Source organism: Lichenostomus cassidix, chromosome 13 (genome assembly GCF_008360975.1).
Source record: "Lichenostomus cassidix isolate B80296 chromosome 13, HeHo_3.0, whole genome shotgun sequence".
NCBI classification, from domain to species: Eukaryota; Metazoa; Chordata; class Aves; order Passeriformes; family Meliphagidae; genus Lichenostomus; species Lichenostomus cassidix.
The window spans coordinates 1,154,918-1,181,359 of NC_139494.1; the positions used below are offsets into that span (position 1 = coordinate 1,154,918).

Sequence of the window (26,442 nt, forward strand, 5' to 3'; positions counted from 1 at the left end):
TTTGAAAAGGCATCATGAAATATCCTGAGTTGGAAGGGACCCACAAGGGTCATCAATTCTAACTCCTAGCCCTGCACAGGATGACCCCAAAAGTCCCTCCATGTGCCTGAGAGTGGCACTTCACTGTTATCCTTTAATGTGATTGCAGCCCAACACAGGATTGATTTCAATCAGCTAGGATTAAGTTCCTGGATAAATTTAGACAGATGTTCTTTGCATGCCACAGCACCTCCAAGGAAGGCTGAATATGGGAATAATTCCCAATATTTACATTGGAAAAAGCAACAGAAGTTGTAAAGATGTATTTTGATATATACCAATGTGGTGTAAACAAATGTCATCTTACAAAACTCTCAAAATCTTCTTAGGGCAGGAATATATAACATGAAAGATTTGTATAATGCTGTATCAGCCCTGAGGTATAAAAGCAAACAAAATAAAATTATAATTGAGGATCAGACTTGCACATAAAGGGTCTGGAGACTCAGTCATACAAGGAGCAGCTGAGGGAGCTGGGAAAGGAGCTCAGCCTGGAGCAAAGGAGGCTCAGGGGGACCTTGTGGCTCTGCACAGCTCCTGACAGGAGGGGACAGCCAGGGGGTCAGGCTGTGCTCCAGGGAACAGGGACAGGAGGAGAGGGAACAGCCTCAGGCTGGGCCAGGGGAGGCTCAGCTTGGACAGCAGCAGGAATTTCTCCATGGAAAGGGTGCTCAGGCCTTGGCAGGAGCTGCCCAGGGAGGTTTGGAGTGCTCATCCCTGGAGGTGTCCAAGGAAGGGCTGGAGGTGGCACTGAGTGCTCTGGGCTGGGGACAAGGTGGGCATTGGGCACAGCTTGGACTGAACGACTTGGACTCAATGGCTTTTCCAACCTCAATGACTCTGTGGTCACCATAACTCCCTACTTCACTTTATTTTCAGTTAATCCCAGGTACTTTCCAGAGAAATCGACATTCAGTATTTCCAGATCAAGCTGGAAGGAACAGCCACAGTCCCTGAAGGAGACAGCTCTGCCCAGGAAGTGAAGAAAATCTTTTCCTGTGTGTGGCCAGACAAACTCAGTGCTCTATGAAGTCAATCCTGTGAGCCAGAGATGTGGGGGGGAAGGACACTCCTCCCTTTCAGAGCCTTCCTGCACATTCTTTAAGCTTATTTTTTAAAGAAAATAGAGCAATAATAATTCCCTATCACTTCCTGTGCCCTGCTCCAAAGCCTGCATTTCATCCATGGACTAAGTTCTTTTCAACAGTGTCTGACAGATGAGCCAAAATCCTCCCCAGCACTTCCAAACGTTGAATTCCCCCAGGTTTTGTAAAACCACAGCATCACAGAGACCAGGAAGGCCTGACATGGAAACAATTCTGTCCCACACACCAGGAAGATCCCCACACAAGACTACCTAACCACACCAATGGCTACAAGAGCATAAGTACCACCAGCCTTTAAAGAGACTTTACTTCAGTGGTCCCTGTGCACAGAAAACCACCAGTTTCCAATTCCTTTTAGGATTTGCATCTCCTCCTCAGTGTTCAGTGTTGTCCTGGCATTCCTGGATAACTCACAGGCTGCTCACACACTGCAGGGTGAAGCTGTGCCATTGAGCTGCCAGTGGCACACAGAACACAATGACCACTTATTCGAAGCTTATTTCCCACTCTGAAAACAATCTCCACACATTTACCTTTCCAAGAATCAAAGGAATCACCGTGCTCAGCAGCAGAAATAAGAGATACAATTTCTTCCAAAAATTAATGGAAAAATATTAACGACTTACCAGGATATTACAAGCTAGAGATTCTATATATCCAATTATTGCTGCTCTGTGAGCAGTAGAGCAATAGAACAAGTGTAAGAACAGATTTCATAACTGAACATATCAACACAGGCTGACACTTGTGGGTGTCAGAAGAAGTTGTGAGTAAGTGAAAGGAGGAATCATGGCTGGACAAAACAATAAAAATCCACAAGTGTTTTTGCTCTCAGGTCAGCAACAAGAGTAGACAAACCAGATGCACTGATCTAAGCAGAAACTCAGAACAACATTAAAATGTAAGACTTCATAAGCTAAAATACCTCTGCATTTTCTGTACCTGTAGGGTTTGTATGAAAAAGGAGTTTAGACCAAAGCTTGCAGAGACACAACTTTTGTGATGACTCAGCTCCAATTCCAGCACAAATTCTTCGGGACACACCAGTCCAGCTCTTTCAACATGGAACAACACTGGCATCCAGTGGCCAATTCAATTAATCACAGAAGGGATTCAGCCACCCTCCTGCCCTTCTCTGCACTAGGAAGCAGCAGTTAGTTTATAAGGGACAATTTAAACCTGGAGGATGCTCCCAAGAGTCTGCACCTCCCAGAGCCCTGAGCAAACCTTTTCTCCAGGCAGCTGCTGTGAGACACCCTCTGATTTACCTGGCAGCGCAGTGATGAAGTCCCGCTGTAACATGGGCTTCAGGTAAGAGTTAATATGTCCATGCTGATAGTGACACATTCGGGAAATGAGGTGTTCCACAAATTCCACTTGATCTGATTCAGACCACTGGTCAAAGTATTTTATACACAAGTCTTTTTCCTTTTCGTAGTTTCCTTCCGATGGTCTTTTTCTTGAGACAATCACAGATGAAGTTCCATTACTTATCTGGGGTTGGAAAAGGAACATTTTTTATATGTTAGTATGTATTTAAATATTGATCTTTATACATAAACCATAGGAACAGTTTAATAAAAAGTTCTCTCAAGGAAAAACATGTAAGAAGATGCAAAGAAATAATCAAAACTAAATTTTAAAACACATTCTTCCAGATGTGACTTACATCAGATAAATTTCAAACACTTTTCAAGGTCCTTCATAGACTTTGCTCCTAAATTACTTCTTACACTGAAAGTCTTGAATTCTTCCTTATCTTACACCTCTTACCATTTAAACTGCAAGGAACTTAATTGATTTTAGAACTACTTTTCCCAGCTCAAACCAGGAGTTTCCCAGCACATTGCATTTGTCTCCACAAATGTTTTGCTCAGGTTCTGGCAGTTGAAATAACAGATAAAGTTGGATATAAATACTCAAATTAACACAAGAATTTGAGACCCTCATGTCAGTGTTGAACTGGCTGCCCATAAATGAAAACTGAGAATCAAGGGCTTAGTTTGTTTTTGCAAAACAGCTCCTGTCAATGTTTGGGACATCCATATAAACACCTCATTAAAATCCTGGGAGCTTCAACCTCAGATCAGGATGCCCCAAGAACACCCTGGCAGGAGTCACTGCTAACTAGTGAGCACAACCCCAGAGTGATGCCAGCGCCTCTGAGCCCCTCAGGAGGCCAAGGGGCTGCTGGGGAGCAATTGGCAGCTCTCTGAAATACTCCCAAACTTCTTCAAAGCAAACTGTTTGCAAGTCCTTGCTGTGTTGAACTTCCTTTTTTAAACAACAGTCACACGCTCAGAAATCCAAATGAACTTTATTCCCAAGGATCCACTGATGCAGTATTGTCCTTCCAAGGTCAGCACCAACTACAAAATCTGAGCAGAACTGGTAATTTCTCAAGGATTATCCACTGGCATCATCCTTCACTTGAAGGCTGAGCTAATTTTAGGAGGATACAGCCAACTGTGTCCAAGGATGATTATGCAGACCCAAGATTTGGACATTCCTCAAAAGCATGAACATACAAAATCATGGCATCTCTCCTTCTACATCCACGTTAGTCCTACCTGCCACAGGGTATTTTTCTTTGGAGACTCATCTTCATTCTGATCCTCCATTACTGACGTGTTCTGGAAAAAAAGAACAAATATTACTTTAGCTTTTTACTCTGTGACAATTTCTTGCTCTACAAGCATTACGAAAAAGCAAATCAACTGAACAGATAAAATTCATTTTCCCAGTGAACGGAATTCTCAAAGACTTCTGGCCACAAAACCTGTGTATTATAAATAAACTCCCCTTTTAACTGACATGTTTATCAATTCCATTTACTGTAAAGATAACTCCCCAACCCCACTTCAATTTCCTTTGACAGGTTTTCATGCAGCCTTTCAACGCTTTTCTCACTGGGAAATAAATTCACTTTCATCCTACTCAAGCCAAAGCAATTAAACCTGTCAATGTATTCAACCAGCACTTTCTGCCAAAGTTAAATTGCATACAGCTAGGCAAAAAAAAAAAAAAAAAAATCACTATACACTGCTTACATGCAACAGAATATGCTTTTTTTCCCAGCTCTAGGAATAGGAATTATTCTCTGCAGAACATCTCTGCAATTCACTGCCCAGGCTGTCTCTGTAACCCCTGGCAGTCACCTCTGCCTTTACTGCAGTGCTCTCCCCACATCAGAACTGCTCCTTACTACTGCTTTCCTCCCTTTCCTTCACCAACAAAAGTTGTAAGGATTTCTATAAACCTTCAGCTGCAAATGTTTCTTTGAGCTCACCAACATCTTCCCCTCCTTTCTCCCCCTGTTGCTGATAAGCTGCTCCCTTTCCCTGTCCATGGCACATCCACCATCTCCTCCTCCTTGCTCTCAGGTCCCTCATTCCCAGGCAGTTCCTGCTTTCCCCAGCCCTGCCCTCCCCATCCCTGTGCCCAGGTGACTGGCAGAGGGTTAGCAGGACAACCTGAGTGTCCTCAAACACTGTCTGTATGTATTTCAGCCTTCTTCCCTTCTGTCTCAGCAGAATCAGGAGCAAAGGGCTCAAGCAAAACACAATGGAAGAAGTCACACAATTCCTTTACTCTTGCCATCATGGATTATGGATAACTCCTCAAAAACTACATCCACCCCCACTCAAAACACAACTCCAGCTCAAAAGCATTCCCCTCCTCCTCCTTCTTCCATAAGGATGTGCTGCAGAAATGCAGAAAACTTGGAAAAATTAACAGTATCCTTTCTATTGCAACCCTTCCTCCCCCACCTAACTGCCTTGGCTCAGGTTTACCTTGAGCCCTCCTTGAAGGTGTGGAAGAACATGTGTCACAGGGACTTTGGATGACTGGTTAAAAACTGTGGCCACAGGTGATGGGAAGACTCAACTACCTGGTTATGACACACATGGCTGTGACATGTACAAGCCCAGGAGGTGGCTGGAGGGGAATCCAGAAAGGGATCAAGGTGGGAAATGTTTGAGGTGACTCCACAACAACATGGATTTTAGTGTTTCTGGACAGACATAGAACAGACAACCACAGCTTCCATGGTTTTTGAAGTCATAGTCTCTGCAGGCCCATCCCAGTTATCCCTAACCACACCCTGCTCCCAACCAGCCCCTCTCACCGGGGTGCAAACATGGTGCAAGAGCCACTCTCCCCCAGCAGGGAACACACACCAGCCCCGTCACTGAATGGGACCCAGCCAGCCCACACCAGTTACACCATTCTGGAAAGCAAACATGCCACCAGGGAGCTATGCAGGGTTTCTTTGATTTTATTTCATTTCGATATGAATATGTAAAAATACCCATTAGAGTGATTACATGTTGTTAATGGTGCATCCAATTAGTGTGTCCTTAAATGAATAAGGAATGTCTCATCTCATTTGGCAGCTGAAGGCTAAAGAAACCCATGGATCCTGGGAGATACAAGCAAGGGACACTGAGAATATCAAACACAGGAGGCTTGGGTCAGCAAATTCAGCAGAAATCCCACATTTTATCCATTTATCTCCCCTAACTTTCATTCAGCAGGGCATGGTGGAACTCTACCACTGAATTTCTCCTTTTATCAGAAAATATCTCAGACACCTTTGCCAGCTTTCCCTGGGATGGGCACTGAGAACTGCCTTCTAAACATGATGTCATTCTAGGAACACACAATAACACTGCAGCACAGCAGCACCGTGACACAGTGTGAAGGGACAAAAATGTCACCAAAATCATGGGATTTCCACACTGGCAAATTGCAGAGTGAGTTTCCCTCTGTGTTGTGCACCTGCTCAATTCCACTGTGCCTCCACTGCTGCCCAGGGAAAGAAAACTGGGCTTTGGGGAGATGCTACATCCGTGGAATCTCACAGAATCATTCAGCAAGGAAAAGACCTCCAAGATCACAGAGTCCAACTTTTACCCAAACATCACCTTGTCCCCAGCCCAGAGCACTCAGTGCCACCTCCAGCCCTTCCTTGGACACCTCCAGGGATGAGCACTCCAAACCTCCCTGGGCAGCTCCTGCCAAGGCCTGAGCACCCTTTCCATGGAGAAATTCCTGTTGCTGTCCACCCTGAGCCTCCCCTGGCCCAGCCTGAGGCTGTTCCCTCTCCTGCTGTCCCTGTTCCCTGGAGCACAGCCTGACCCCCTGGCTGTCCCCTCCTGTCAGGAGCTGTGCAGAGCCACAAGGTCCCCCTGAGCCTCCTTTGCTCCAGGCTGAGCTCCTTTCCCAGCTCCCTCAGCTGCTCCTGGTGCTCCAGCCCCTTCCCAGCTCCATTCCCTTCCCTGGACACTCTCCAGCCCCTCCAGGTCTCTCTGTGCCCAGAACTGCACACAGCCCTTGAGGTGCCTCAGCAGGGCCAGCACAGGGGACAGGCACTGCCCTGGTCCTGCTGCCACAGCCTAGGGCCATTGCCCTCATGCCCCCTGGGCACCCCTGGGCTCATGTCCAGCTGCTGGCACCAGCACCCCCAGAGCCTTTCCCACTGAACACTTCCCAGTCACTGCCCCAGCCTGGAGCATTCCCGGGGCTGTTCTGATCCAAGGGCAGCACCCAGCACAGGGCCTGGCTGAACCCCATGGAATTGGCCTCAGCCCATGGATCCAGCCTGTGCAGATCCCTCTGCAGAGCCTTCTGCCCTGCAGCAGACACACACTGCCACCCAACTTGGTGCTGCCTGTGAACTTACTGAGGGTACCCTGGATCCCCTCGTGCAGGTCACCAGTAAAGACATCAAACAGGACATCCCCAGTGCTGAGCCCAGGAACTGCAGTAGTTACCAGCTGCCAGCTGGGTGCAGCACCATTCACCCCCACATCCCCTGATTCAAGGGAGAAGGACTCCTGCATTTTTCCTGCCTTCACACTTATCCCTCTTCCTTCAGAGCACCAGAGCACTGCCTTGGCTAAGACAACATTTTAGATCCACAGATGGATGCCCTGGCACAGGCAGCACTGCTGCCCAGAGATACTTCCATGTCTTGTCAACATCTGAGCCGTGACTGTGAGGGCAGATAGCACAGACTGATTTCTAGGCTGGAAATGAACACTGCATTCAGATATTTCACCAGGAAGTTGGCAGCTGCATTAATTTAATGGTATCTCCTACTACAGCTTCTTGTGTTTTTTCCCATCCTGACTCATTTCACATTTTTTCTTACTGTATTTTAGAGCCTTTAAATCCTTCATTCTTTTACTTTCTGCTCCCAAAGACATATTTTGTTCTCCCTATTCTATCTTCTCTTCCTAATAAACTTGTTCTGCTTCTCTCTTAAAACACTTCATTTTGGGGTCATTCCCCCCATCACACACATCCCAATTCAGACCCCAATCTCTCTCTCCAGCACTTAAGCCTATTAACTGAAGACCAGGAGATGATGGGTGGATCCCGCCCTGTTGTCTGGAAGAAGCAATCAGACAACTCAGATCTGTCCTGTCCATTCCCGGCACTTGGCAAACGCAGGATTTCAAAATTCCTAACAGCTGGTGTCACTAGTCCTGGCTCCTGGGCTCCAGCTCTTGTGCAAGAACACAGATAGGCATCTACGAGTTCAACTCTTCCCTTCCCTCAGCCTGCACCTCTTGTTCACCCCACCCACCCTCCAATAAAGCCGGTTTCCCAAGTGGCTTTGAAGTGGCATAACCACAGAATTCACCCCAATTCGCTGCAACTCTGATGCTGAACAGCTCCAAGGCCTGATGGAAGCAGTGACACCTCATCCCAGTGATCCCAGCAAGGCCGAGCTGCCCTTGCAGATATTCCTCAAGCGTGATTTCGACCCCAACAGCCTTGCAGCTTCTCATAGTGGAAGCAAAGCTTCTAAATATTGTCAATTCATCTTGTTTATATGTTCATTTTTTCCAGAGATTCTTGTGAAGTTGCTCACAGCTCTTGCAAAAGTAGAATGATTATTTCCAACCAGCTGTCATTCCTTAATTAGTCAGCCTGGAGTAAGTGCTCTCCATGCCTACTGGGAATGGCAGTGACAAGAGATAACAAAGGGTCCAAGCTGGGATGTTTTGCTGCTGCCTTACAGTTGTTAAAACCCAACTGAATCGAGTTACACTCAGCAAAGCCCCAGTCTCTATTTCCACTGACTGTAACCAGAAATGACAGTAAAATTTATACATTGCTCCACAAGTTGGGCAAGTTTAAATGCTCATTTCCTGGAAATTTGCATCCCACATTCCTTGTTTAGTCCTGAAGAAACTTCTGGAGTTTTTCTGCTCCACAGTATCTCAAGTTTCTGGGATTTCTGTGGGGTGCAGATAACCATGGCAAAAACAGGTTCACAAGTTATTTGGAGAGAAAGAGGTACTGACAAGCCTAATTACATCAAGCTAATTCCCTCTGGAGATTATGAAAAGCTTCCGAAATAGAAACTATGAATGATCCCCAAAGGCAAAGAAATCATAGGTATTATAAACTCCATAAATCACAGTTTCAATTAAGATCCTTGCATACCAGGTAGCAACTGATGTCTCAAGCACAGCAGTTCCATGGATGTGAGGCTGAGGGGTGCAAAAGCACCCCATGTTTTCCTGCACTGCGAGGCTCCCCTCCCTCAGCAGGTGCAGGAAAAGCTGCACCTTTTCCAGCAGAAATCCATCAAACCCAGACAGGCTGCTCCAGATTTCCAGCAGGCTGCTCTTAGCCTGGCTTTGCACTGGGCTCCAGGAGTTGGGAGTACCTTGAGTCATTTAATTGCCTGGGCAGGGAACAGCCCAGCTTTGTTCTTAACCCAGTTTGAGCTCCAGTATCAGGAGAGCAATTATGGAAGTGATAGCAGGAAATCCTGGGAACTGGGGCAGGACAAGTTTCAGTAGTAGCACCGAGCAAGGCAGACAACAACCCTAAGTTTCTTTGATGATAAATTTTTCCCTGAAAAAGAAAGGATTCACAGGATACAAAGGATGGATGGACAAAACAAGAAAATAGCTGTGTTACCTCAAAAAAAAAGAACAGTCTTATATTTTGGCTATAATGAGAGGAAAGGGATAGGAAACAACGACTTGGATATTTCCCACTACCCTTAAGACTACACCAATAATTCCCATCTCAGTGAAAGACCAAGCTAAGTTTTCAACAGTTTAACTTTTCACAAGATTCCCACTCTCTGTAAAAAAACACCAGGAAATTTCAGTTAAAATTACAAAATAAGCAAAACTAATTAAAACAATTCAGCTTAACAGGCTCTGATGTCATTTAACAAATCACATCTGACTTTGAAGAAGCTGAAGAACCAATACATACTTGGATACCTTGGAGTCAAACTCTGCAGGTTGAGTACACAGACCTGGAGCTTCAATCCCCTCCTGAAACCAGCCCTGCCACACAGGCACTGCTGGAGGTCCCACCACACATTTCTCAGGGGAAGTGAGGAATTCACCATCCTCTGGGACAGCTGGAGCCAGCAGTAAGGCAGCAAGCTGGGCAAGCATCTGCACCAGCTAAAAGTGATGAGTATGTGCCCCTCATGGCTTCCTGCTTTTAACAGAGCCAGAAATTGCCAAATGCTTTAAAGCATTTCCAAATGAATGTGAGCCTCTCCTTGGGGAGAAATGGACAGCATTCGCTAATCCAGGAACCTGTTAAACAATGTTTATTAACAACATCTTGATACTTGATCAGGGATCAGAGGGGATTTTCCTCTTTTAACTATGGAGAGACTCCTAAAATATATCCTGCAGCAGAAACACGAAATTAATTTGGAGAACCTCTAACCCAGACTGCACAATATGGGAACCAACCCCTCTTACAGCAAGGACAAAATCCCTTCCTTCTCAACCCCTCAAAATCTATCTGTGAGGAAATGCAAAACTCCTGTAGTGCTTCCAAATGCCAGGACAGGGACATGTGGTCCCTGACAAAGGGTGCTTGTCCCAGCCACTGCAAATTCATCACCACAACACATTTCTTTGGAAGCACAGCCATGGCCCATGTAAGGACCAGTGGCATCAGAGCTCACGTGGAAGCATAAAAAGGTACAGACAGTTATTCAAATTTGGTCAATAAAGATGTTGGGTTCACCAACACACCAACAGCACAACACCAACACACCTCCAGCTACAGGTTTAACTGTAACTAACTCACTCCACTGCCTATAGAAAATGGCTCCTTGCAATATTTTTCCATCAATTATGTAACATATTTTTAATATAGTGAGATAATCCCATCATAGCTTTACACAAAAATAAATACTAATTCCCTTGAGAAAAGTGGAAAATAGAGCCCACAGTCACAGGATTTTCCAAATACAGAGTTTCTGAAAATAACTGTTATTAGACAAACTCAATCCACTGTCCACAGTCACTATAAAGCACTTGGAAAAGCAAAATTCTGAGGGTCATCAAGTTAAACTTGATTTAGATTTCAGCAGTCCTGGGAGGAGCAGGGAGCTGGCCTGGATAATCCTGATGGATCCCTTCCACCCTGACATCCTGTATGAATCCCAGAATCCCAGATGGGTCAGGCTGGAAGGGCCCCAGGGGCTCACCTGGTGCCACCTCCCTGCTCCAGCAGGGCCATCCAGAGCACAGGGCACAGCAGGGTGGCCACACAGCTCTGCAATATCCCCAGCAGGGACACTGCACAGCCTCTCTGCACAATCTCTGCAGGGCTGGCACTGCCCAGGGAAGAAGTTGTGCCTCCTGTGCAGGGGAACTCCCTGGGCTCAGTCCCTGCCCTTCCTCTGGTGCCATTGCTGCCCCCGGAGCAGAGGCTGGCCCTGCTGTGACCCTCCCTGCACACAGGGACACCCAGGGCTCAGGGCTCCTCTCAGCTGGGCTCCTCTGCAGGCTGAACAGCCCCAGCTCCCTCAGCCTTTGCTGGGCACCCAGATGCTCCAGGCCTTCCTCAGCTGCCCCAGTGCAGGAGCTCCAGGTCCCTGCTGGGCTGAGGATCCAGAGCTGCACAGCACTGCAGAGGTGCCTCCAGGGCTGGGCACAGGGCAGGATCCCTCCCTGGCTGCTGCCAATGCTCTGCCTGATGCCCCCAGCATCCATTGGCCTCCTTGTCCCCAGAGACAGCTGCTTGTCCACCAAACATAAAAGTTCACTCTGCTGACCATGGCCATGTCTATATTTGACGTCTGTATTAGTAACTGCTTGTTTCAGCTTAAACTAAACTATTTATGTAAGCACTGGGGATCTGCACAAATCAAGCTGAACATGCTTCAATTCTTACCTAGCTCGCTGTTCTCCCAGTTGCCAGGTCTTATTTTAGTGCAGCTATTGCTGGAAGTTCAAACAAAAATATACTTAAAATACTTAAAGAGTCTACCAAGAGCCAACAGCTGAAGGCAAAATTAGAAAAAAACCCTCATACTGAAAATAGGGCATCAATTTTTATTTGGCCTCTGACTAACCACCTAAAGTTTACAGGAAGACATGCTGAATTCAGCACCACAGTTCCCCAGTTTGTGTTCTAAGCTGCTACAAACAAACTCTGAAGTTGAACCACAAGTTATAGATGGGAAGTTTTTAAAAGATACCTAGTGCTCTTCCATACCCAGTTTGACACCTCTCAAGGGTTTGTTTTGCAGGTTTTGGCCAGAGCAATAAATTCCCAAAAGCTGAAATTGCTTACTCCTGTCTCTGCTCAGAGAAGGAAAATCTCAAGCCATTCTTTACCGAAATGTTCCACAACAGTTATTTTTGCAGGTTCCAAAGACTACAAGCAGTTACTAACCAGGTTGCTATGCTTGATCACCAATGCTTTGATGTTTGGCAGTTAGTATCACTGTTAAGTATGAGTCCTCACTTTACACTCACCGTGTATCCAGTATGTCTGACTTCACATGGAACTAATCAAAGAATCCCAGAATGACATGGGTTGGAATGGTCCTTAAAGCTCATCTTGTTCCACCCCCTGCCATGGCAGGGACACCTTCCACCATCCCAGGCTGCTCCAAGCCCTGTCCAACCTGGCCTTGGACACTTCCAGGGATCCAGGGGCAGCCACAGCTTCTCTGGGCACCCTGTGCCAGGGCCTGCCCACCCTCACAGGGAGCAATTCCTTCCCAATATCCCATCTAACCCTGTCCTCTGGCAGTGGGAAGCCATTCCCCCTTGTGCTGTCCCTCTAGGCCCTTGTCAATTGTCTCTCCATCTTTCTTGTAGGTTTCCCCTTTCAGGTACTGAAGGCCACTATTAGATCTCCTTGGAGCCCTCCATTCTCCAGGCTGAACAATCCCAATGTCCTCAGCCTTTCCTCATGGAAGAGGTGTTCCATCCCCCTGACCATCCTGGTGGCCCTCACATGTCAGGTCCGTGTGGGCTGTGCCCAGAGCTACACTACATAACTTGTTTTTAAACTGAAATTATACATGAAAATGCTCAACAGCTCAGGATTACTTTCCTGATCCAGCTCCATGAAACACTAAGCAAGGACTCCAAGTCTACCAGTGAGCCTCTGGTGATGGCACATCCTTTTAACAGGCACTTGTGTGCTCAAACTGCAGCCTGAGCCTGCCTGGCAGGGCAGGAATTTAATCCTTACCCCAGCCTGTGAAGGGTGGCAACAGCTGATGGAGAACTGTAACGGCAAAATCACTCCGGCACTTTTAGGGCTTTTGAAATAATGTACTACACTTTCTCATAAGAATTTACATGAAAAATATTCACTGACTGACTGCTAGTTCAATTTAGGTTGTCGTAAGAAACAAAACAACTCCACTTCTGTCCAAGTTCACAGCTATTTTCCAGCATGCCTCCATTTCCACGCAGACACAGCAAGCTGATGCCACTAGAAAAACAAGGTAATTACTGCAATCCCAAGAGACCTCCAGTGGGGGCTCTGTTTGGTTTTCTTGGGTTTTTTTAAAATATGCAGTAACTGGTTGGTTCTTACAGGCAGCCTTACCTCAACAGGTACTGCAGGATCACACCTAACAACACCTTCCTTGCGTAACTGTTTCAAAGACACTCTAAACACTCACTGAATTTCTGAGTGTCTGGAGTAAAGACTCAGTAATCCAAACCTGCCTGTATCCATCCTATAAAAATACGTTGTATTTACAAGGACAATGAGGACGGAATTGTGTAATTGTAGCAATTTGATGACTCATCCCTGCACCACTCCGAGCACCAAAGCACTGCTTGCAAAACTTGCACATGGTGCAAACCCTAGTGCTGAGTGTAAAACCAGAGCCCAAACACAGAGAAATCGCTCTCTGTCCACCTGCCCCTCCAACAGAAAGCACCACTGGGGCAGAATCAGAAGAAAGGGCAAAAGCAGTTGGCACTTCAGCCAGGCCAGGGCTGGGGGCTACATTAAGCTGCCCACATGCTCAGCTCAAGCTGCCGGGAGGAAATTTGGAATTAATAAAATAATGATAATCGTAATACTCTCCTAGCTTGTGCAAGAGCAGCAAGCAATAAGAGGAGCCAGCAAGGCTCCCTGCAAACCCTCACCTGAGGCTCACTCACCTGAAAACTGACTTAATTTTCCCACCCCTGCAGTCTGCAGCCCCTTCCCAGCCCAAAAGGTGCTTTAATTCCACCTTCAGCTTACAAGTGGTGCTTGTTTCTCAGGTGTCTCAGTTCATGCCTTTCACTGTCCAGTCACTCAGCCTTCCCTGGCAGACACTGTGTGCAGGAATCACAGCCCACACTCCTGCCAGAGCAGCAAAATCTCAATACTCAAATTGTGGATCAAAGCAGTCATTGAGTTTATCACTGATATCACTGCTAACAGTTGCTGTCACTTGCCTAGAACATTTCTCAATCAACTTTCACTACTCTAGAGGCCAAATACCTCAAAAGAGAAACCTTTTCTGCCTGTGAATAACAATCTTAATAGCAAAATGTTTGAATCAGAAACACGGCCCTGACAAACTGGCTGCAGGAAGGCACACACATGTTAGGAGCAAGGTATTGCTTTGATTTTTCCTTTTTTTTTTTAAATTAAAAGAAGTTACCACAAGTTCTCAGCTACAATTAGTATTAGTGTTGCACTAATGGTTCATCTATTTTCCACATAAACCTATTTAGATAGAATCTATCTGCACTTCTAATCTTCACCCATCCCAAAGTAAACCAGTTTTTCCTCTGTACTTTTAAGACTCAGAGGCAACTTCAAACCATGTTACTTACACAGTGACCTCACTGAACCTTCTGAAGGAAATGCACAGCTTAAGTTTTTAAAGCTTGATTAGACCATGTTATACATTTGCTCAGAACATTTGCACCCACAACTATACCAAAATCTACCCTAAATAACTGGATTTTGTGAGGCAGTTAGGAGGATTAGGTATGTCAACATTTTGGGTTGGGTTGTTTTGTTTTGGTTTTTTTGTATAATGGGAATATTAAGTAGTATTTACTACCTTAGAAACTGTCTCAATATCCAGTAAAGAACCTCTTTTATTTCCGGTATTAAAAAAGCATCCAAAAAAGAAAACCTGAAGGGAAAATACTGGCTCAAGATTATCATCACTTTTCTTCCTTTTGGAGCAGATGCAAAGAGACCTCTTCAGATCCACTCATCTCATCATTTCTAGGACTTGTGAAAGGAAAACAAACTATTTTAAGTTGCATTTCGGTGCTGACTGCTCAGATTAGCACATCTGACCGAGGGCTGAGCACAGAACAGCAGCTGAATTCCAGGGCTCCGGGAGCAGCCAAGACACTTCAGATCCAGCTGATGCATCCCTGCAACACACAACTGCTCCATCAGCACTCCTGTTCCACAGCCCAGAACCTGCCTCTTGACCTCCTACAGCCCTGCAGCTCCCGTGGAGCATCCTTTCCAAAACCTCAGGTGCTGTGTGGACTCCTCCAGTCTAGGGCAAGGCAAAAATCAAATTACAAAAGTTGGACATTTTTCTCTGCACCACATTCATGGGTAAACAAGGCAGAAGACACCACTCTGCCCCACACCATTAATAAGTGTTAGCAGTATTCCAGATTAAAGGTAGGATAAGTAACATCTGGGAAGCAAATTTCAGGCTAAGCTAGTAATTAGATCAGTTCAGATTCATCAAAAATAAATTAGCCTCTGTTAAGATTAACTACACATTTGCAACTTGGCTGCCTGGTGCAAAGTTAAAATACTTCAAAGGTTATTCCTGGTTTCCCAGAGGGAATTTAGGTTCAGATCTCTCCTGCTGTTTCCACATCAAACTAAACGGAGTTCCCTCAAAGTGCCAGCCCAAAGCACAACCCTCAGCACAGAGGGGTTTGAAGAGCTGGCAGAGGGAGAGGACACTCAAGGGCCTCAGACACTGCAGCCAGGGAAAGACCTGATCCTTAAAGCCATTTTTCAAAACCTCACTGATTTTTTTTTTCTCATACCCACTACTGCTTAGTACTTCTGTCCTTCCCTGAGGTCTAGTAAATCCCTGGCAGCATCCAAGGCCAGGCTGGACAGGGCTTGGAGCAGCCTGGGATAATGGAAGGTGTCCCTGCCATGGCAGGGGGTGGAACAGGATGAGCTTTAAGGTTCCTCCCCACCCAAACCATTCCATGAAAAACCCTGCAGCCCTTTAACCCTCAAGGGAAACAACACGGAACCAAAGGAGGAGAAGTAGTGGACATGAACTTGCAGCCTGAGAAAGTGGCTGAACAACAAATACCACAGAAAAATGAAGAATAATTTAAAAATAAGCAGCTCCAAACAGCGACAAGCCCACAGCCACAAATTCACTGACATTAAATACTAAGACACCATGACTGGAGAAACAAAAGCAGATATAAATTTCAATTAAACATTCAGTACTTTGTTTTACATCCCTTCTTGCTTTGCCCTGGTACCAGGACTATACTAGAATTTATTCTCGTTCTTTGGGTTTTGCTCTTCGCCGAGGATCAGCAAGACTTTAAGCAGGTTTTGAACAGGCTTCTATACAAATTTTTACAGTAGAAGTTACAAAAAGGCTACTCAGAACTACTGAAGAGTCTGAAATACTAAACCTGCAGTAACCCTCAATTACTCATCTTTTGCAAAATAGAAGGTATTCACACACAAAAGAAATACAGAAAAAGAAGCCACCACAATGAAAATTCAATAACACTGAAGTTTAGAACCAGTGAGCTACTCCAAGGGAGACTCTCATGCTGTTCTAAGTTCATTTTTTTCCTCCAAGACGCACAGCAGTGCATTCCAGACTTAGCAACTCATGAAAGTGTATCTTCACAACTCCTCAGGAAATTCTAATCACTCACTAATTGTCTGAAACACAAGCTTTTGTTTATGCACAAGTCCAGTGTGGGTATGGAACTGCTGATATCCAAGCAACCCAGAATCTGGAGAAAACCTTATCTCCATGAAGGCTGTAGCCTAACTGCAGCTAAAGGAAAAAGCCCTCACTAATATAAGATGTAAAAAATACTCAATTTTTTTTTTAATATCCACTCAGCCTTGCCTGGGGTTAGGTAGACACTGCACTCGAGTGCTGATTTTATCTGGCTATTCAAAGGCATGTGCAATTGCATAATTTAGATTTCACATGATTTATATAATGGATGGTAAATGTTCCTGACCTGGAAGGTCGGCACCACTTCACTCTCTACAACTTCAAGATCCAACTGATGAATACAAAAAGCACCTCACTGTAAGGCTCTACAGAGCAGGGTTTGTAAATAGGAGGAGCAGTTGCCCCACATCTCATGTTCCTGGTTTTGGAAGGTTATTTTTAATCCACACCACATCACTGACTGCTGTTACAGCACAGCTTCTTGTGTGAGAGAAGGTGGCAGAGCTGTGGCACAGGGCAAACCCAGACCAAGGCACAGCTGACACCAAGCCCTTGTGCCCCAAATCCCCAACGCCAGCACTGTGCCCACGGCAGTGCCAGCAGCATCCCTTTGCCCAGGGCCGGGAGAGGACAGCACTGAGAAAGGAAAGCTGCTGTTCCTCACTTCTGAGCACAGGGACAGTCCCACACTGAGTCCCAGCTCTGCTCCTGTGGCCTGATCTGCAATCTGAAGGGGCTTGGGAAGGGTAATTCTGAGGTTAGCAAGGCTGAAATACAGAGGTCTCTACAGCAGAGATGACAGTCACTGAGCAGCAGGAATCTGCATTTTCACCTCTCAGGTACTGAAGTACAAGCACTTTAGCCTAACTCTTTTCATTTTTCCCCAGACAGGGACTCACACATAAGCTTGAGACTGTCAGATTATATTTGCTTTAACCACCCAGGCTTAAGTGTACAGAACTGTGGGTGGGTTCCTGTAACAGTACAGCAAATATTTTTTCATTATTTATAATAAACTCTCTAGTTCAAGAAGCTTCAAAAGCAGACAGAAGTATTACAGTTTTCAAACCTCAAGTGTGTATTCACATCCTGCCATCAGGTATGCCAACTTTAAAGAGAACTCCACCTCATCCTTGTTTAAGTGATTTTTTCAAGTAGAGAATTTAATCTGCTACTGAGTGAAACTCAGAAAGAACTTTAATGTCCACTTCCATTCACTCATCTTTTTTTTAAATCTAACTTCTTTGTATTTTATCCAACTGGAACTCTAATGGCTGTAATCCATTTAGCACAATGAACAATATTCAACATTTACCACTTACAGCATGCAATAAATGCCAAAATATGTTTACATTCATACACTTCCGAATAAATATTTAGCAGTCTATTTATTAAAAAAATAATATTAAAAAACTAGAATAGGTGCAGAAAAACCCAGCTTGGAAGCATAGTCTGGATCATCCCTAAAGACTGGCTTAGTAATTGCATCAAAAATTGTGTGTCAACTTGGAGAATGCAAAGACCACGTAGGGATTAAAAAAGCAAAGAGTTCAGAACAAGTTGAGGGACATGGAACTGTTGCAGCAAGTCCAGAGAAAGCCATGGAGTTGCTACAGAACTGGAGCACCTTCCCTGTGCAGCCAGGCTGGGAGAGCTGGGAATGTTCAGCCTGGAGAAGGGAAGGTTGTCTGGAAACCTCAGAGCCCCTTCCAGTGACTGAAGGGGCTAAAGGGGACCTGGAGAGGGACAATTCATCAGGACCTGGAGTGCCAGGACAAGGGCAATGGCTTTAACTGCCAGAGGGCAGGGTTAGATGGGAGACTGGGAAAGAATTCCTCCCTGTGAGGGTGGGCAGGCCCTGGCACAGGGTGCCCAGAGAAGCTGTGGCTGCCCCTGGATTCCTGATATTGCTCCTCTACGGCAACAATGTCAACTCAAACCTCTCAAGGTCCCTGTAAAATCCACTTGGGAGCATTGGGCGACTATCCTGCACCACAAAGTCAAGCCTTTCTGCAGTGAGGCTTTGCAAACAGGATTCTTTTGCCACAGAAATATTACGCAGAGGAGTAAAATGCTTAATTTATAGTTCCTTCTTTCTCTGCTGTACCACTTCCTCCAGTCCCGCCAGATGGTCATTGGTACAACTTGCTGAATCCCCTCCTGTGGTTGTAGGCAGCTATCCTACCTTTGACTCTGATACCTCCCTTGATTTATTTGGATTCTCCCAACATTTCAAAGGATCTCAAAAAACCAACCACCTATGCGAAGACTCTTAAATGCCAGTCTTGAAGGCCTACAAAACAACTCATCAGATGCAAATCACAAAGGCTCAGGGAAACCTGGGAATGGGCAGCCTGCTAAGCACCCAGGAGTTTGTCACATGGAAAAAGGATAAGTGTCCTTTTGATGATGACTCAGAATGGCACCATCAGTATCTGCAACACTATCAACACTATGCCCACTCAGCTGCTGAATTCCCCCGAGCAAGGGACCCACCTTCCTGCCAGGGGGATCTGATGAGCAGTCTGCAGTGCAAAGACACTGCACAAATGCAGTTTCAACCTCGGTGGGAAATACTTGATTTTATATTTCTGTTTCCTAGGAAATTCCTCTGTGGCAAAGAGACAATGCCCGCAAGGAAAAGGACTATGTCACATACACCCAGAGCAGACTGCCTTGCATCTCCTTCTCTCCTCAGCCAGATTTCCCTCCTCCATCCCTCTCAGCATGAGCATGGCACTACCAGAAGGCAGGCAGGGAGCAAGGCACGTTTCCTAACACATTTCTTTCCACCGTAACAGGATCAGAGAAAAAAAAATCCTGTCTTCCAAAGGAGGCTGAGAAAGCATCAACACAAGGCTGTGGCTAACAGCATCCCCTCTGCAAATGCTTTGGAAGAGCTAGCAGGAATAACAGCTCCTGCCCACCACTTGTGAAATCTCTCAAGATTAGTGGGACTGTGTTAAGCTTTCTGAGGGACACAACCTATGTCTGACATTACACTCGCTGTTGTAGCTCTCAGCAACAGGCACTGGATTTCTTGAGGCAAGGTCCAGTGCCTTGTGGTGATCCATGAATGCACCACGGAGAGCCTGCCTCCACAGGGACATATCCTTCCCGTGTGGAGAGGACAGATTAGGATCTCTGCATGGAACAGGAGAGAAACAGTAACAAAAGGCAGGCCAGCGGGGCACCTAAAGGAGAAAGGACCTGATCTCTGAGCTCCCATGACTTTTTCTGTGCTCAGAAGTCCCTCCTGCAGCAGCAGCAGTTTAGTGACACATCTTTGAGGGACTCATATCACCATTTCCTCCTCATCTCGCTCATAAATATCAGTATTCAGTCAATTACTAACTTCTGAATCCTGGCAACTTCTGAAGAGAAAACCAAGATGAGAGAATAGCCCACCAAGAGGAGCAGGCTCCTGAAAGGGGTCACTCTTCTGTCCAAGCACACTTGGCAGCCTAGGGATGAAGTGTACAACCTTTAGTGCTCTCCAAAAAACACTGAAAACAACGAAGTCCAAAAAAAAGCACTCAGGAGTATCAAGGTTGTAGCAGCAAAACCCTTTCCTCACAAGCAGAAAGGTCAGTGGCTGACAGCACCGAAATGGTGCCAGCTGGAGAGGCCACCACAGGTGACCCCAACCTGCCAGTGCTTTCACAGGCTGCTCTCCCCTTTTGCTGCCCACAAGGAATACACCTGGAATCTTCAGCAGGAGCCACAGCCAGCTACAAGTGACAGACATACATCATGCCCCAGGAGAACCAGGAACCAAAACTCACAGATATTTGCTCCATTTGCTGGTTTTCACACATCAGGGACACACTTCTGCTCCTCAGCAGAGGAAAGTAAAGAGCAGAGCTCTGGCTCAGAGCTCACTCCTAGGGTTTAATCCAGTGCATAACCACTCACTTCCACTTCCAAACAAACACTAGGAACTGACCCAAGACAGAGAAGGTCTCTTCCTGCCCCTAAGAATGAACAGGCTCAGTTAATAATTGAAGTCCTGAAGCTAAAAGCACTCAGATACACAAATGACAACAGAGAAGTGCTTATCAGAACCCTTCCCTTCAGATAATAAATCATGCTTGGAAAAAGCAATCCCTGCATTTCACATTTCATCATCCTCCTGGTGTCTGGATCCAGCACCAAGCCATGGCTAGCCACACCATCAGGAAGTACAAGAAGCTGCTGTGACTGTAAGGGACTCTCAGAATGCATCCAGAGTGCTCATGCCAGCTTAGGGCACTCCAAAGGAAATAGGCTGGGATATGGAGGAGATGACCAGGATGGCCAAGCACTGAAGCACCAGGGAGAATAACATGCAATCCTACCCTTTGCAAAATACCTGCAGTATGTGCAACTACCACCAAACTGAGCTGTCAGATCAGGCCTCAAAATCTGTAACACCCACGCTGAGAACTAAAAAAAAAAGTTATTACAAGAAACTGCTGAAAACAAACCCCAAACTGGTATTACTTTTCACTGAGAGGAGACTCCAGCTTCAGCCAGAAGGAACAACGCTGGAAAGCATTGCTGCTGATTACCAGAGGGAAAACTGGCCATTTTTACCTCAGAGTTAGGGACTGGGGAATCCAGGCCATCCCCCTGCCCACACTGCCACCAGACTCACTATGGACAGCTTTAATTGCTTTTACACTGCTGGCCTTGGTTTGAAACCTCTGTATCTCTGAAAAGTCTGTTTAAACACAGGGACAAGCACAAATATCTTGGATATTGGTGAGGACATTCTGTTCCTTTAAATAAAATGAATCAAATATACATTTCTTTTTAATGGATCTGTTGGACTGTTTCCAAAAAGAAATGGTAATGGTTCCACTGTTTTGAGGCAAAATACCAGAAAACATGTCAAACAGGTATTTGTAAATGACTTCAGACCTAACAGAAGAAGCAAAGCAGTAGTCTGGTTATGACAACTCATTTTAACAGCTGCAGAGAACAACATTTACAAAGGGATGCAGGCTCCAGAGCGACAGGCCACTCATCATTTCCCATTTGTGATTTCATGCTCTGGAGGAGAAAGTTTGAGCAGAGCCCATCTCCTGCACTCGCTGTCGCTTTAGGAAAACTGAATCATGTCTGTGCCTGAATTTGTACTGGGAAAAGAGGATGATGAAGTTTTCATGTTCAAGTCTTAGCTTTCAAGCACAAGTTTTTCCAACTACACTTTCTGTTGTTGTGCTTCCTTCTGGTATCAGAATAGAAACATCAACCAACAGAAAGTCAGAATTAGTAAAGAAAAACAAACAGAAGCTAGAGCAAGTTAATGCTAAACTGTAACATCAATAAATAGAAAGACAAACTTCCTTCTGGAAATGTCTGTGTTTAAACCGAAAGAAGGGAAATTTACGTTAGATACACGAAGTAACTCTTCTCTGTGAGGGTGGGCAGGCCCTGGCACAGGGTGCCCAGAGAAGCTGTGGCTGCCCCTGGAGGCCTGGCAGTGTCCAAGGCCAGGTTGGACAGAGCTTGGAGCAGCCTGGAATAGTGGAAGGTGTCCCTGTTCATGGCAGGGGTGTGGAACAAGATGGGCCTAAAGGTTCTTCCAACCCAAACCCTTTGGGGATTCCTTGTGCCCAAGTTCAGCTGCGATAGCACTGAGATTCCTCACTGCTAACACATAACTGCCTTTGCAGGGAATGCTGGAGAAAGGAATAAACATCTACACCCTGATGCTCCAGAACTCCACCTGCCACTGGCAAATAGATTCTCCAGAACAGTAATAAATGACAAATTGACCAATTTCAACGGCTTTTAAGACTATGATTTTTGTGAAAACAGCTTGCAGTCACGGAGAATAAATTGATACACTTCTGTCAATCCGTAAGCAGGAATGACAGCAGCAAGAACTAAGTCAATGTCACATTCCTCCTGCTTGCCCACCCCCAGGACACGAGGTGTCAGAATCACAGGGTCAGTAAGGCTGCAAAAGATCTCGCAGACCATCGAGCCCAATCTGTGCCCAATCCCCACCTTGTCACCCAGCACAGAGCACTCAGTGCCACCTCCAGGCCTTCCCTGGACACCTCCAGGGATGGGGACTCCATGAAAAGGAAAATGCAGATCCAGGAGAGCCTATGCAGCTGGACATCCCATTGGGCAGAAGCAAAGGACAAAGGACAGGTAAAGCCAGGGATGCTATCCCAGGCCTCTGGAGCACTGGGAGAACAGGCTGGGAGGAGTCAGGAGAGATTCAAGCCTGAAAAAGCCACTGCAGAAATTTTAAGATCTGGCCTGTGGAGGATCAAGCTGACATCTCCCACTGGAAGCTCTGGAAGGGAGGCATTTCTTGTTCCTGCAGTGAATGAACACTGGCAAAGCTTCCAGGCCACACACCACATGTGTGAACACAAAGGGAGAGAAGAGCAGGGCACTACATGCAACTAAGCTGAAAATTTTAAGGATAGATAGAAATGTGTAGGAAAGAAGCTTTTCTAAGAACCCCAAAGATTTTGGGAAGGTGTAACTAAGCATGAAAAACCTAAGCAGAGTTTTAGAAGAGAGATAAAATGATTTTTTAAAAAATAAAGTGAAGGAAAAGTGTAACTGAAGACAGGAAAGAAATTTGGTGGAGCAGTGTTTGGTTACTGGGTTAATTTCATTACATCTTTCTAATAATAAAGACTTATTTCATCACCTCCTACATTATGCAATAATTCAAAATAATTTCTGGGCTCTTATCATCTGCTGCTTAATGAGTAGTGCTCACTTCACAATGGAGATGTTTACTCACAGAGCCCAGAACCCTGGACATGTCTCTGCCTGGCAGCCTGGCTGGAGCCATTTCCCAAATCAGCACCACAAAATCCACCCAAAACCCTGCAGTGCTCCAAGGATGAAGCCATGGAAGGTGCTGCATCCACAGAGTTGCATCACACAACTGGTAACAGAACCAGTTTCTCTAAAGACCTAAACAACAGCCCAGAAAGCTTTAATCTTGCAGAGAAATCCATATCAAAGCAAATGAAAACGGGAGCTATTGGATCCGAGTGTGTTCATAATGGTAAGTTCATGTGCAAAAACATCATTAAAGACAATTAGGGAGCTAAAACTGAGGCCTTGTAGCAGTTTCAAGTATTATGAACTCGCATTTAATATGTGCTTCTCCATGCAACAGAAACAAGTGCTACGTGTCAGGGACTTTATTTCCTAACAGTATCAATTAAACCAAAAGCCACAGTAGATGAGAGCAAACCTCAAGTACCACAAATAGGAATACATATTTTTTAATAAATTACCTGTCCCTCTTCCCCATTCACTAACAGCTCACAGAATGCAGAAAGCAAATATTTCTCCAGTAAACTACAGGAACCATGAAGGTGTTTTACAGCATGTGGAAAAGCAGAGAACACACCCAGAATGAGAACTAGAACACCCCATGCAATCAATCCATGGGCAGAGGGGATTTGCTGAAATGCTACAGCTTGATTTTAAACAGCCTCGTTAGGTTTGATGACTGTTACCAACATCACAGAAAGGCACAGCAAACCTAATCCATGCTTTCTTCCTTTAGGTGGATGGCAGGTGACTGCTGAAGCCTAAAGGTTTGAAAAAGCCCCAAGACTGAATAAGAGCTTCCTGAAGAGATTCTCCAAGGCTCCAGAATAAAGGCTGCTCTCCCCTTTCTGGCCTGTTCACTGATTACACACACACCACACACAACAGATACAACTCCCAGATAACTTCTATGAATCACCCAAGAGCTCCTGGATTTCCCTTCCTGCACTTCCTATTAATCATTTTACCCTATCTGAATGTGTGCTACAGAACCAAGAGCTCCTGCTATCTGTGCCCCACCTGATTTCTATGCGGGCTTAGAGCTCAGGAAACAATGAAGGGCAAGTCACGGTGCCAAAAATAAAAAATGGGGAAAGCAGCTGGTGTCACTTTTGCTTCCAAGTTCCCCTTCAGGCATCACTGAGTCACACACCCAAAAGGAGAACTTCTTTTAAAAAAAGAAAAATCTTTCACAGACACTTTTGAAAAGATTCAAAACCTCTTTTGGTTGCAGCTCTACAAAAAGAATCAAACCATAATAAAAAGAAAAAAGGGTCTTTATTTTGGCACAATATTTCATAGAATCATGGAATATCCTGAGTGGGAAGGGATATGATCATCGAGTCCAACCCCTGGCCCTGCACAGACACCCCAACAATCCCACCCTGAGCATCCCTGAGAGCATTATCCAAACACTCCTGACACACAGGTCTACAGGTCTGTCGTGCTTTGGACATTCCTCCCTCTTATTCCCTCCACAATCCATCAGGAGGGTGCACCAGCAGCAAAGCACAAACCCAGCCTCAGCAGGGGGAGCAAAGCCTGGTGAAATCCTCCTCAGTCACTCCTGAAGTGCAACAGGCTGGACACACACCATTGTTTCCTTCGACATCCTGAGCTCCCCACAGCCTCAAAGCAGCCCCATCTGCCTGAACATTGTGCTTGACCTCGCAGGGATGTACTTCATAATTTGTTAACCCTGGTAGCTGCTACTATTATAGGGCTACAGATGTTCTGGGATTGTGAAATTCCCACAGGCACATGGAGCAGCAAAGCCTTACAGAAATGCACTGGTACTTCAATAGGGCTCTCATGAAAGCTGACAGACCTGCAACAATTCCTGAAAACAAGACAGGTTTGAGAAACTTTCCCAAGTGACACATTCTCACGTGAGAGCTGCCTTAGCCCAGAGTTTTAACTATATGACACCATATCTGTGTGACAACAGGTTCCCAAGAATCTCATTTATAAAGCAGCACATTGATGAACCAACTGGTTTGTATTTTATCCTGTCATCAGTATTATCAAGAGAAGTTTGTAATACACCATACTCTGCACCAATTAATCAAATCCCAACCTGGGCTGAGCTTTTCCCTGTTCAATTAACAGTTAATGTACCTAGCAGAGTTGATTTATAAGAAACCAGGGATAGTCCAAGTTCTCAGATCCAGCACTAAGGAGTCTGGGCAATTCCCAAACCAGGAGTTTGTCCTGCAGAGACCCTGAGGGAGGCTTTTTGGAATCCACTGTGGGGGTCCAGCAGCCAGCCCTGCCCAAGGCTGTGCTCCAGGAAACCAAGATCTATCCCAACCACACAAAATACATCAATGACAGTAAAACCGCTCCTGTCCTGAAATAGTTCTCAAAGTGATAAACACAGTGAGGCTGATGTCCCAACTCCCCAAGTCGGGAAGAGAGGAGGTAACAAAAGGAAGCTGTAAGGGCAGGATGGCAGCCCTGGCTCTGCACACAACAGCCCCAGGCAGCAGCTCTGCCACACCCACTGCTCACTTCTCAGCACGGCTGGGGAAACACCCTTGAAACCACCCCTGGCCCTTCTCACCACACTCCCAGCATCACCATCCAGCCCAAAAACAACCACGATCACTTGCTAAAATCTTCTGAGATGCTCTTTGGTCACTGATAGATAAAGTCCTGGGAGAAAAAGAAATTCAGAATTCCCTCTGAAATGAAGTTGTTTTTTTTTTTTCCAGTGAGAGGGTCAATGCTGAGGATCAGGAAAGGGAGCAGGGAGATCTCCACATTAGAATTAGCTTGCAAATATTCCCAAAACAAACACCGAATCTCTGGGACTCCGCCCTGGCATGACTGTAGACACCTTCCATAAGCATTATTTGGCCATGAGACTGTTCATTTCTATAAAACTGAATTATCCATCTATAAGTTTGTCTTGGACATGAGTTTTTGTCCTTTCTTTGAGTACTATTTCAACATAACATAAAGCTTTCAAACAAAAAAATATATTTGTATCTTAACAGAAATTTGAAAGGAATTTCTGGTTCTGTAATTTAGATTTGCTGGATTTCAAGTGGCCACATTTTGCAGGTGAGAGGAAATGTTTTGAAATAACTGGTTACTCTCTAAGGTAAGACATTCATGTTCTCCAGTGGCTGACCTCAAATGGAGTGACACACAAAACTCAATTGCTCCTTTTCATCCACAAAAAAAGCAATTTCTTTTAAGTACTCATTTCGTACACATGAAAGACTGAACCACTGAATAATGCTCGTATGTTACAAAACAGACTAAGGTTAAATAATCCTTGTGTTCTGCTAAAAAATG

The 26,442-nt window shown here is 45.4% G+C and overlaps 1 protein-coding gene across 5 annotated transcripts in view; it reads right to left on the reverse strand.

The window, feature by feature from the left end:
• Nucleotides 1-26,442, reverse strand: part of FBXW11 (F-box and WD repeat domain containing 11) — a 74,692-nt gene that overhangs the window by 31,236 nt on the left and 17,014 nt on the right. For all 5 annotated transcript variants that reach the window (XM_085073234.1, XM_085073235.1, XM_085073233.1 and 2 more), the window contains 2 exons: nt 3,716-3,778; nt 2,414-2,639 (listed from right to left, as the gene is read on the reverse strand). In XM_085073234.1, the coding sequence (XP_084929360.1) occupies nt 2,414-2,639; nt 3,716-3,778 (289 nt within the window). The remainder of the gene's footprint in view (nt 1-2,413; nt 2,640-3,715; nt 3,779-26,442) is intronic.